This window comes from Podarcis vaucheri (genome assembly GCF_965113315.1).
Source record: "Podarcis vaucheri genome assembly, chromosome: 9".
In the NCBI taxonomy this organism is placed as follows: Eukaryota; Metazoa; Chordata; class Lepidosauria; order Squamata; family Lacertidae; genus Podarcis; species Podarcis vaucheri.
In genome coordinates this window covers 11571081-11583746 of record NC_138767.1, presented here as the reverse complement: position 1 = coordinate 11583746, position 12666 = coordinate 11571081, and the positions used below count along the sequence as shown (strand labels likewise).

The following is a 12666-nucleotide window of genomic DNA, read 5'->3' as shown; positions in this document are numbered from 1 at the left end:
AGATAAGCAAGGAGATATCTTTTTGTACAGCTGCACTCCTCATTTGTCAAGTTTTATTCATCCTTGATGATGATTGAAGAAACCTCACAGCCCACAAAAGAGAGTTCTCCGCCTGCTTTATTTGTGTAACCAAGCAACTGCCTGGGACAGAAACAGGAAGTTCCTTGAGGGTCTGAAGGCAAGGAGAACTCAGTTACTGGAACCCCAGAAAGACCCCAGTTTTGTGCTGCTGCAGAAGGTGAAGCCAAGGGGCAGGGGTTGAACTGTCTGCAGTAGTATCATATGGCTTGTAACATGATACAAATCCACATATTTATTAGTCCTTTTTTTAACTACTCAAAATCTGCTCCCAGAAAGGGTCATTGGAACATTTTTCTCCATGGCCATCATAAGACCATGTGCAGAAGTGAGGCTTGCAATCTCGTTATCCAGTTAAGAGAATGAGGAAGATGTGCTCCTTCCCCCAGCTGGTTACCAGATCCTGCTTCAAGAGGCTTCATTAGAGTTTGCTGTGGATAGGGCCAGTACCAACATAAGCCTTAATCTCAGTGGAGAAGCTATGGGGCAGGAGCATGTGATCACCATTACGAGATTGGCAAATGGGCTGGTGCTGAAGTTACTGTCAGTGTAACTGAGCAACAACTGCTTCCACTTGTAGAGAGAGGACCAGTTTGTGTGCTGCAAATCTGTTCAAACTTGCTCTGTGCATGTGATCAGTGAAATATCAGAGCAGGGTTCACTTGGAAGAATGTGTGGCTACTTTGTGAGGAGTGCTGAGAAAGTGAAAAGTCCTTTTAACAGAAATATCAGAATGGTCATCCTCAGGTGTTGTACTGCTCATATGAACCGTTAAAGGTGAAAGGGCCAATTCATAATGTATGAATCTGTCTGTTGAATCTAAGTTTTCACCTGAGGTTCTTAGCAACTTGAATAATTTAATTCGCAACGAGCTGCAGCTTTATCTCATTTAAGATAAACCTAATAGCCTTTTATGTTATCTGTTCTGGCTGAGGTAATGTGCAAAATTATGTAAACCTGAAAAGTATGCTAGATCATCTCTGCAATGTGCTGTATAAGTTTATTTATGCAGATAGTTCCACCTATGCAAAGCAGTTAGCCATGTAGTTACAATAGAGGTTAATGAACTCTAGCTTCTTAAACTAGTACTTGGCATCTGAAAGAAGTTTCTTTTTCTTAATCTTATGACTTAATTACAGTCTTTATGTTGGCCACACAACAACTTAGTTCTCTGGGTGGCTCACAAAAATAAAATACAACATTTAAAATACAAATAAAAGAATTGCAATGTAAAAATTAGAGGAATTCTGGAAGCTTTTGCAAAACTGACCTTTAAGTCAGAGATACCTACTTAATTCCGCTGACACTCCTTGTTCTAAGGGGTGATAACTTATGTCAAAAGTGTGTGGTACCTCAACGTTCTCTTCACCAAATATTTACTTTCTCTCCTTCCAGCTTCTTTTACAGTGATGTGTTATAATGTGTTGTGTGATAAATACGCCACCCGACAGCTCTATGGCTACTGCCCATCATGGGCATTAAATTGGGAATACAGAAAAAAGGGAATCATGGAAGAAATTGTGAACTGGGATGCAGATATCATTAGTCTTCAGGTAATGATAACAGAATATAGCCCTTTGATTTTCATCAGGAAATAGTAGGAATAGGGTTCCCGTATTCTCTTCTTAAAATGTTGATAGAAAGTCAAGGGCATTTCTTCAAAGTACTTCTTCATGTTTTCTTCTGTAGTCTTACAGCTTAAATTTTTTAAAAAGCATCTTAAAAACATGTTAAGATGTGAAAATAACAAAAGATTGCCACTGGCCAAATACTTTTTGCAGGGCCCTTTGTCCATTGTTCGTTCTGAATAAAGCATAATAACTTGGCAACCGTGGCTTATGATGACTTGTGAATGTGACTGCTCAGTCCTTCCCATGCCAATGTAACCCTCCCTGAAACAGGCAAAAATGAGACAGCCTACATTTCTCAGCACAGTTTTCTTCAATGTTAACAATCATAGAATCCCAGAGTTGGAAGGGACCCAATGGTCATTTAGTCCAATTCCCTACAATGCAAGAATCCTGCCCATAGCCATCCCTGGATGGATTCAAACCACCAGCCTTCTGGTTAACAGCCGGACACACTTACCCACTGTGTGATGTTCCTTTTCAGGAAGTAGAAACTGAGCAATACTTCACCCTCTTTCTACCAGCATTAAAAGAGCGTGGATATGATGGATTTTTTTCTCCAAAGTCACGTGCCAAAATCATGTCTGAGCAGGAGCGAAAGCATGTGGATGGTTGTGCAGTATTCTTCAAAACGGAAAAGTAAGAGACTTTTGCTGATTTGACTTCATTGTTTCATGCCCATACCTCACACGTGTCTGATAAGTTTGCAAAGCAGCATCTGTTGTTGCTTAAATGTGGACATGAAATTGACCTTTGTATTTAAAAAATGAGAGGGAGAAGTTTTATATCCTGGCTTTCTAGTAGTCTTTTTTTTTCTTTCTTTACCTTTGTGCATTTTTATATCTGTTGACTAAGTTCTTGGGTATGTTTTACATGTTTCAGGTTCACATTGGTGCAGAAGCACACGGTAGAATTCAACCAAGTGGCAATGGCGAACTCCGAAGGATCAGAAGCTATGTTGAATCGAGTGATGACAAAGGACAACATTGGCGTTGCTGTCGTGTTAGAGGTGCATAAGGAACTGTTTGGGACAGGTGGGTGTCAGGCATTTTCAACACGAAGGGGGAGAGACTTCATAAGGCGTACTAATGTTTAAACAAGTGAAACTTTCCTGTATAGAAATAATGCCACTTTATAGTACAAATTAAGTGGAGACAAAACAGTACCAGCTCAGTGGACTGCTTTGCTGAAGCAAGTTCTGAAACAGATCCATTCATCCCTATGAACAAAAATGCTGTCTTAAATTGAGTATGACCATTGGTCTATCCAGTGTTGTTCTGGCTGCTATGACTTGTGGTAGTGCTCAGTCAGGGGTCTTTCCCATCAGTGATCCTTTCTACAGGATACGTTAGAGCTTGAACCTGGTACAGGCGGCCCCCCACTTGCGCAAGGGCTACATTCCGGCCCCTGCATAAGTGAAATTGCGTAAAGTGGGGAGCACCTTCTCAGCACCCCTTAAACACCCTCTTGGCCAACTCTCTCTTCAATCCATACTGCTGCTGCTGCGCTACTCCACTCCACACATCAGCTGTTAGGCAGGGAGGCGGAGCAGCGTAAACAAAGCCCTGCTGTGCCTCTGGTCTCTTCAGGGCTCCTTCCCGGATTTCCTCTTCAAACTCCGGGGAGGGTCTCCTTGCAAACCACAAGGACTCTCCAGCTGTCTCTCGTTCCATTTCCGGATTTGATTTGAATTATTTAATTATTTGTTGACATCATGCATAAGTGTTTTGTGGGGTGTGTCTGTATTTCCTGCATGCAGTGTGTGAGTTTGTCCGTGCAAGTGTGGCCTTTGCCACTCCAAAGCACATAGCTCATGCTAGAGCGGCCACTCAGGAAGAATGTGTTCCTTCTTACTTCAGTCTGACCTCATTTTTTATAGCATTTTGTTTCTCCTAACACGATTCTCACTGGAACTCTGCATGGATGCCACTAGGTGTGCCGCATGACTAGTACACAGTACTATTTGGTCTGAATTGGCACAACCATGTACCCTCAACTGCCTTAATTTCTATCATAATTTCTACCAGGCCACCACTGTCACAGAAATTGAGACAAATACAGATACTCTGGCCATGGGGAGGTGCTTTATTGTTCACATAAACCTTCCCAGGCCACAAGTCCAGCAGTATCTGCACAGTGAAGAACATTTCCTTTGCATGTAATTAAATGCTTTGTTTCTGTATCATGGAAGGAGTTGAATTAACTTAGAATTCATTGCCTTTAGGTATGAAGCCTCTCCATACTGTGGACAACCAGCTGCTTATTATAGCAAACGCCCACATGCATTGGGACCCTGAATATTCAGATGTAAAACTTGTCCAGACAATGATGTTTGTCTCGGAACTGAAAAGTATCCTTGAGAAAGCCTCTAGCCGGCCTGGAAGCCCAATAACAGATAAGAATTCCATCCCTCTGGTGCTGTGTGCAGATCTCAACTCACTGCCGGATTCAGGTATTTAGAAATAGCAGTTTTGCTTTTACTTCAAAGTTAAGACTTACCTTTTTTATTAAAAATGTATTTATTAAAAGGTTTTATTCGGTAACAGTAGTACATGCAGAGTCTCTGTGTTCAAGTCACAGAATCCTTCAAGTCGGTCACATTCAGAGTGAGACATTACTGTTACAGGCAATATGGAATTGAGGGGGGAAAGAGGGCAGGAAAAGGGGAGACAGTAAAATTCCATTCTTTTATATAGTATATGAGTAAAGCTTTTGTGTGGGACGCAGGTGGTGCTGTGGGTTAAACCACAGAGCCTAGGACTTGCCGATCAGAAGGTCGGTGGTTCGAATCCCTGCAATGGGGTGAGCTCCCGTTGCTCTGTCCCAGCTCCTGCCAAGCTAGCAGTTCAAAAGCACGTCAAAGTGCAAGTAGATAAATATGTACCGCTCTGGCGGGAAGGTAAATGGCATTTCCGTGCACTGCTCTGGTTCGCCAGAAGCGATTTAGTCATGCTGGCCACATGACCCAGAAGCTGTACTCCGACTCCCTCGGCCATTAAAGCAAGATGAGTGCCACAACCCCAGAGTCGTCCGTGACTGGACCTAAGGTCAGGGGTCCCTTTACCTTTAAAGCTTTTGTGTTAGCATCACTTAAAACATGTATTTTATTTTTGTTGGTGGAACAAGAGACCAGAGGGCCCAAGGCATGGCTGGTTGCAGTCGGTGGGCTGCAAGTGTGTCTTGTTTGTGTGTGGTGAGGGGAATGTTACTGGATCAGATTAACCATATTGATTTGTATGCTGTCGAGGGTGGGAGGAGGGACATGGTATTGAAAGTCAATACTATCTTGTATCAACTTTCCAACAACGTTACACCTAGTGGAAAATGATCTTTTTCAATGTCTTGTGTCTCAAGGGGAAATTTTAATGTGAATTGCTGAATTGTTGTCTTGCATTCTAAAATGAGGAGAGGAGGTAATAGGGTAGATTTGGGGGTTGGTAAGGTGAACAAGTGCAAACCCTCTGTTAAACCAGTGTTGTTTGCCCAGGGAAACTGCTATTTATAACCAGATGAATGATAAATTACAAGAACCACCATCACATTTAGTACATAAATAATCACTTCCCTTCTAATTACAAATGCTGTCACCCTTAACCAACTACTGGTGGTATTTCTCTAACTGCTAAATAGCTTATTTCTTATTTCAAGCAGGTGGTTATATAGCTACTTGGGTGATAATTCTTCCCTCCTGGTCATGAAAACATTTGCAGCGTTAATAATTCCCCGGCTGCTGTTGGTGTGCATAGAGCTCCAGAACTGAGTTCATGTTAAGCTACAGGAAAACAGGTGGCACAATTCAGCATTAGCATCCGGCGGCAACAGATTGACTGTTTTGTTTTGCAAACAGGTGTCGTGGAATACTTAAGCAATGGAATAGTAGCTGACAACCATAAAGATTTCAAGGAGCTGCGTTACAATGAGTGTCTCATGAACTTCAGTGGCAGTGGGAAGAACGGGGCTCCTGAAGGAAGAATCACTCACGGCTTCCAGCTGAAGAGCGCTTACGAAAACAACTTGATGCCTTATACCAATTACACCTTTGATTTCAAAGTAAGTAGAGCTGTGGCAGAAGCAGCTAAGAATTTATCAGCTGGGTACTGGAACGACAGGTGATTATATTTACTGTGATTCAAACCAAACACATTTAAACCTATGGGTAGTTGCAGCTTAGACCGTGATTCAGTTGCAGATGCGTTGAAGTGCACAGATGAATGGCCACTGTTGCAATCTGCCTGCCACAATCCCTGTGGTTGTTGCAGGATCACCCTGCTTCATGCCATTTCTGTATGAAGAAGTAGATGCAGGATTTAGGTTCTGATCCCTGGCTCCGATTCTCCTGTACATGAAAGGCAGGCTGGTGCTTCTTAGCATAGACTGGCAGCAGCAATAATAATAATAATAATAATAATAATAATAATAATAATAATAATAATAATAAAATAAAAATAAATAAATAAATAAATTATTATTTATACCCCGCCCATCTGGCTGGGTCCCCCCAGCCACTCTGGCCGGCTTCCAGCAAAACACTAAAATACAATAACCTATTAAACATTAACAGCTTCCCTAAACAGGGCTGCCTTCAGATGTCTTCTAAATGTCAGGTAGTTATTTTTCTCTTTGACATCTGGTGGGAGGGTGTTCCACAGGGCGGGCGCCACTACTGAGAAGGCCCTCTGCCTGGTTCCCTGTAACTTGGCTTCTCGCAACGAGGGAACCACCAGAAGGCCCTCGGCGCTGGACCTCAGTGTCCGGGCAGAACGATGGAGGTGGAGACGTTCCTTCAGGTATACTGGACCGAGGAAGTTTAGGGCTTTAAAGGTCAGCACCAACACTTTGAATTGGGGAGCCCAGTCCTGGCTGCAGCTTCCAAGGCTGTGCCCACTGCATGTTTTCCTTTAAGCATCTCCTCCTGCTTTTATTAACATGTTGCAACCACCTTTGCTGTTTATAGGATTGGTGGAGCTGCAGCAAGTTCCAGGTCCCCCCCTAGCCAGCTTCTAAGCAACCTTGCATTTCTCCCTGGGCTTCAGTTGAGACGCTCCCAACATCTCTTACTACCTAGCAGTGTAACAGGTGGTGCAGGGATTGCATTGGAACAAAACAGGCAGCATAGAAGGTTCTTGGTGGCTTGATTTGTGTATAGGATCCCGTTCTGAATTGACTTTTCCTCCCTCCCTTCTGCAGGGTGTGATTGACTACATTTTTTATTCCAACACTCACATGAACGTCCTTGGTGTCCTGGGGCCTTTGGACCCTCAGTGGCTGGTTGAGAACAACATCACCGGGTGCCCCCACCCTCACATCCCTTCAGACCACTTCTCACTGTTGACGCAGCTGGAGCTCCATCCTCTGTTCCTGCCTCCTGTCAATGGCATCCACTTGGCCAGCAGGCGGTAGTGGGGCCCCTGCCCCTTTTGAGGGCTGGGACCCGTTTGTTTGTTTATGGACCTGTACAGTTGTAAATCAAAGTATGTAGGAGTGAAGTATGGCTGACCTTTTAAAAGCTGCTGCTTCAAGCTCCTCTCATTATATGTGTTGATGATACAATTTTGCACTTTTCCCCCCCCCGGTGCATATTGGTACCATTTGGCACTAGGGCTGGAACCAAAGTTTTTGTTTGTTCCCTTTTTCCAGGTTTTTGCTTTTAAGGTATGCATATATATATAAATATATAAAACCCACACATTTTAAGCTGGCGGGCTCTTGTTTGTTTCATTGGGAAGCTGCCTTTGTAAAACGACTTCAGACAGCGGGGTTTGCGTATGCTTTCTTTCACATCTTAGCAAAATGAGCCATACCTCTCTTCCCCCAGCCCACTCTCATATTTTATTTTATTTTAAACAGCATCCTGAAATAGAGTAGGTCTATTTGATGTTTCGGTCCTGTTGGGAAAGGTTTGGTAACTGGAGATAGCACTTGCCGTTGTAAATTATTTGCAGCACAGACTGCACTCTTATCTCTACTGAAATGTTAAGTTAATTTAGAAAGCCAAAGGTGGTGCAAGACGCAAGACTCCCTGCTGTTTTTGTGCTGTCCCAGTGGAGAATTTGCCTGGGAGCATCTAATTGCATATACCAGGGTCCACTTGTTCATTGTAATCTTCATTTCTGATCAGTAGAAGTTCGCATCCTGTCCAAGCCCATTAAAACAAATTGGGCTTGTGTACAACCTATAGATCTCTGACTCCAGTGAGCTCTGTGTATTGCTATACAAGGAACAAGCCTAGCTGACAATGGGGAAGCTCCAGGCGCCATCATAAGGCCCAACTACTGGCTTATAACTGCGGATTCTTACCAAAAGAGAATCATCTCCCTTGCAAAAAATTATGAAGGATGCCAGCATAATGGATGGGATCGGTTTGACAGTAACCAGCAGAGCAGCACTGGCAATTCAACAGACCGCTTTGGGGAACAGACACTGCAATAACTGGAGGAGAATTTGGGATTGTCAGCAGTTTCCAGGAGGCAGGTGCGGGGTCCTCCATTAAAAATCTGCGGCTAGGATTCCTGGGTTTGATTTTCACACAGTGAAAATGCGTTTCAACCCAATCCACTGGTCCCTTTTTTGTTGTACCTTTTCCATCGTCCTCCCCTTCCCCCGTCAAACTTTTAGGATTATTCAGCTGAGAAGAGCAGATGAGGAAATGCCTCCGAAAGCCATCTTGCGCCTGCCACCTCTGTGCATGAGAGCTGGTTTTCCTGGGTGCCCTTTTCCCACGTGAAGGTGAGAAAGTGTTGGCCATCATCAATCCTCAGATTCATCTTCCTGACCTAGTCGCCAAATAGTCATCCCGTGCTTTTAACTGCTTTTGTTTTCTATCAAGGTTTTTTTTTTAAGCTGCTGGTTCCTTCCCAACAGTTAATTGCTCCCTTTAAGATGTACTTGGAAACTTTTCTTCTGCTTTCCTTCCCCCACATTCTTCCTGGTGGCCATTAATAATAATAATAAAAAGCTTTTTGCCTTGAAAGCGCAGAAAAAACCATACATGCCATCTCTTCAGAAAGCCGTGGCTGCAGTTTGCTCAGAGGAGCTGTCAAGCTCTGTTCATTTCGGTGGAGCTTGTGCAAGGTTTCATGCATAAAGCATGTCAGAATGAACGGATGTTGCTTCAGCAAAGCCTCTGGAGCAGATGGAGCCTGACTCTGCCTTTCAAACAGCAAAAAGTCGAGTCGACAAGGAAAGGTTGTGTCTGTGTTCCTTTAAGTTTTTCTGTATTCTGCTTCTTTGCTGCTATATACGATTCCTTGAGCTTCTATTTTAAACTTTTCATGCACTTTACTGTTTCTAGTCTCAAAATGTGATATTTTTAATAAATGAGATTTTTTTTTCCATTATGTGAATGAAAATTTATATCTGCCTCATTCATACGCTTAAAAAGGAAGAATTAAAAAAACAAAAGCAAAACAGCTGAATCAGTTTGTTGCACAAAACATATACCTTAAGTTAATTTCTTCCCACCTACCCGCACTCACTTTGCTAGCTATGTATAGAATGGCAAAGGAAATTTGGAATCGGGCTAAAGAAGGAAATGCTGCCTCATTTTTGTGCATGACTATGGGGTGTAGAGGAAGGAGTTGCTTTGGTGACGGCCACAATTTGCGCTCGGAAGTGCCTAGAGCCGACAGTTCCTCAGCGATTGGAACTGGTTGTATTTATGTGAAACCTTCAGGATGGAACTACATTAGGCAACAAATGCAGGGTGGCGGCTGCTCAAAAGGGCAGCCCTGGGTCGAATTTTCCCTCTGCGTGCTTGCCAACCTTTCACGTCACATCATTGGTTCCCTCCCCCCAGTGGCAATGGGGAAACACCAGACATCTTGGCAGCAGCAAAGAAGGTAGATTGTATTGGATATGGAAGGGATTTGACACTGAGCTGCTCCTTTTTTTCCTTTTTGACAGCCGTCCTGTGTTTCTTACAACATGTAGCTCCATCCAATGTGTAGAACAGCTTATAAAGTACGACAAAGTTATCTCCTTTTCAGAGAGAACATTTCCCCCTCCCCAATATTGGTGCAGGTATCTCTTCTTATATACCTCAAAAGTGTTACTTACACGGCTGTGTATATATGAATTGATAACTCAAATAAAATATAGTACTGGAAAGTAGAATAGCATGAAAAACTTAATTTGGTGGACATTAGCCTTTTCAGTTCTTTTTATTTTTATTTTTGTAAGGACCCAATCCGCTGGGAAGTCCTCCTGCTCCAGCCCCACTGAAATGTGCAAGAGCTGCCCAACTCCCTGCTCATTTCAGTGGGGCTTGCGCAAAATACTTCCCTCCTGGAATGTGTTCCAAGTCATCTGCTGTATCTTCACTTGGGAGGTATGCACTAACAATTTTCCTCCTTTTCATATGTGCATGTTAACTAGCAATGTGAGCAATATTTCCTACCATACTTCACTCCCAACTATTTTTTTTTGAGATGTTTGTATAAAATGGAGTTTTAAAAAAAAATATCGCCTGTGATTGTATATGAACTGCAGAGGAGCCGGTTTATTAAATAATTATTATTATTATTAATAAAAACCCACCAATCTTTTGTAATGCTGTTGGGAGGTTGGGGGTGGGGAATAAAATAAAAATATTGGGAAACATTGCAAACAGTTTAAGTTCCTCTTTTTGTTTAGTTGTAATTAGCCGATGCAGTCAGGGGTTGAGATGGCTTTCCTCTGCTTCAAAGTTGACTTGTATCTTAACCTGTGTAACTCTCTTGGTTTTTCCTCTCCGTCTTTAAAAAAAACAAACCACCTGTTTGAAATGTTGCACAATTCTTTTCTTTAAGCAGTTGTTGTTTCGTTGGCCATAGAAGCACCAGGAGGAGGTTTCCGTTGCTGGAAGGACTTTGTGCCTTAAAGTTTTCCACATACCAAAGTGTTGGTTTAAAAGCAAGGACTAGAAATATTTGTTCAGAACAAGGGCTGAATTTTCTTCTGGGGCCACATACCAATGCTGGGTGGATCCAGAGGCAAAAAGTAGGTGGAACAGTGAATGTAATCTTACGTTTGTACAGTCGACCAGTTACTATACACACACACACACACACACACACCATTCAGGGAAGCAAGAGAAATTAACAGCGTTCTATTTCAAGAAGCGTTCCAATCCAGGCAGGAACACTTGAAGACGGTGCAAAGTAGGGCTGGGTATGTTGTGGCTGAGGATACTAGCAAGACAGAACCTCCTCTTTCCAGGAACTCCTCCCATTTGAAGAGACAACTTCATTAAATCAGGGCTGTTTCTATGGGGACAGCTGGATGCACTGGGCATGTCCACCTATTCTTAATGAGAATAAGCATATTTTTTTTCTGTTTTCAAAAGGAAATATTGCATTGCACGTGCTCAGGTAATCGTAAACACTGCCGTCAGTATGCTGAGATGTAGAAGCTGGTTCATGTTAAAGTGTTTCCTCCACAGAAGCCCCTTAAAGGGCTATTGTGACCCTACGTTGGGGTGGAACCTGGAAAGGACATTGCAGTTGAACAAATCACAATGGTTATGTGTGTAAAAACCCCAAGTGTCGGAAGTCCCACTCGTCACACACAGCAGCACCTCCATGTGTCCTAAGGCATTGCTGAGAACTAATAAAATATATACAAGCATCTCCCCTTGACACACATCTTCGTGGTGCTGGGAAATAAATCAGTTTAAACTGCAGAAAGGCACAAAAAGAACAGGGAAAACTGCAAAAAGAGAGGGGAAATGATTAACAACACAAATGCCATTGTACCACCCTTAAGAGTCCTGTGGATGGTTGGCGTTTGAGAAAGGCGGTTTGGAGGGAGCGATTGTGGTGGACTTTTGGCTTTTCAGATGGTGCTCCCCACAAGTTGGCACACAGTATGTTTTCAGAAGAAAAGTTGATCATTGAATTTATTGTGAGCCCCCCATAAACTTTTTTAACTGGCAGAACTGTGAAAAAACTAACCCCCCCCCACCTACCCGAAGTTCTACTAGTGTGGATTGTAGGCAGATAGGCAACCTGTGGGTTGATCCATTAATGGCTCTGGGAAAAGGTATTGCGCATTGCCTATGGCTGACTTTTTGAGGTAAAAATGGCTTCCTTCTCTGTTTTCCATTCTGATTAAACAAAGCATAGGAAGAAGGCTGGTATTGTAATCCACTTTCCCGTTAACAGACTTGAAAGGTTTTTTTCCTTATCTACAAACAGGATTGTCAACAAAGAATTTAATTCCTCTTTGTCAATAAGCATATTGTGTGAGAAGAAGAAATTCATTCTGTCAGAAATCCCCAGTACTACTTAGATCCACACCCTGTTCAACATGACATTTTTAGGTAGAACTAGCCATACACCTCGCTGAACCTGAGAGATCTGTGTTCATGATGCAAACTACGGATTACCACTGGTCAGAGACGAAGCAGGGAGGGTTCGCATTTTGCTTAGGCTGCCTTGGTGTGCATCTTTAATGCATCAGTATTATGTATTTGACTCTGAATACATCTTAACACTGAAGAGGGGAAAAACCAAACTTGGAACGCATCTGCATGCATGTGTGCAGGCTTCTGTTCTCTTGCTTTGGTAAAATGGGACTGGACAAATTAATTGAAAATAAGCCTGAATGGCTGTCAGGCGTCACATATGCAAGGAGGACCCATAAAGAACATATTTCAGCCACGCCATGCTAGAGTTTCATTGCATTTGGTTCAGAGTTTTCCAGGTATAGCTGGATGGCACCTCTTTGAAACCAAATGTAGAACTTCTGCACCAAAATGTTGTGTTCTTACAGTACCATTGACACTTGTATTAGCAGATAGGAATTCATTCCCAACACACGTAGCAAGGACTACTGGCACAGATACGGCTTCAGAACAGGATAACGTGAATGGAGGACTATCAGTGGAATAAGAATAATGCTATCAATGACTACTAGCCATAATTTCTATGTTCTGCCTCCACTGTTGGGGGTAGGTTGTGTCTGAATGTCAGGGAGGGAGAGG

The 12666-nt window shown here is 42.8% G+C and overlaps 1 protein-coding gene and 1 long non-coding RNA gene across 4 annotated transcripts in view; one reads left to right on the top strand and one right to left on the bottom strand.

Moving 5' to 3' along the window:
- The window catches only part of CNOT6L (CCR4-NOT transcription complex subunit 6 like), a 43708-nt gene extending 33397 nt beyond the window's left edge, over window positions 1-10311 (top strand). For all 3 annotated transcript variants that reach the window (XM_082236485.1, XM_082236486.1, XM_082236484.1), the window contains exons 7-12: window positions 1474-1631; window positions 2191-2345; window positions 2589-2740; window positions 3931-4158; window positions 5554-5756; window positions 6894-10311. In XM_082236485.1, coding sequence (XP_082092611.1) covers window positions 1474-1631; window positions 2191-2345; window positions 2589-2740; window positions 3931-4158; window positions 5554-5756; window positions 6894-7106 — 1109 coding nt within the window. In that variant the 3' untranslated portion in view covers window positions 7107-10311. The remainder of the gene's footprint in view (window positions 1-1473; window positions 1632-2190; window positions 2346-2588; window positions 2741-3930; window positions 4159-5553; window positions 5757-6893) is intronic.
- The window catches only part of LOC309540149, a 159465-nt gene that overhangs the window by 43667 nt on the left and 103132 nt on the right, over window positions 1-12666 (bottom strand). The window lies entirely within an intron of this gene.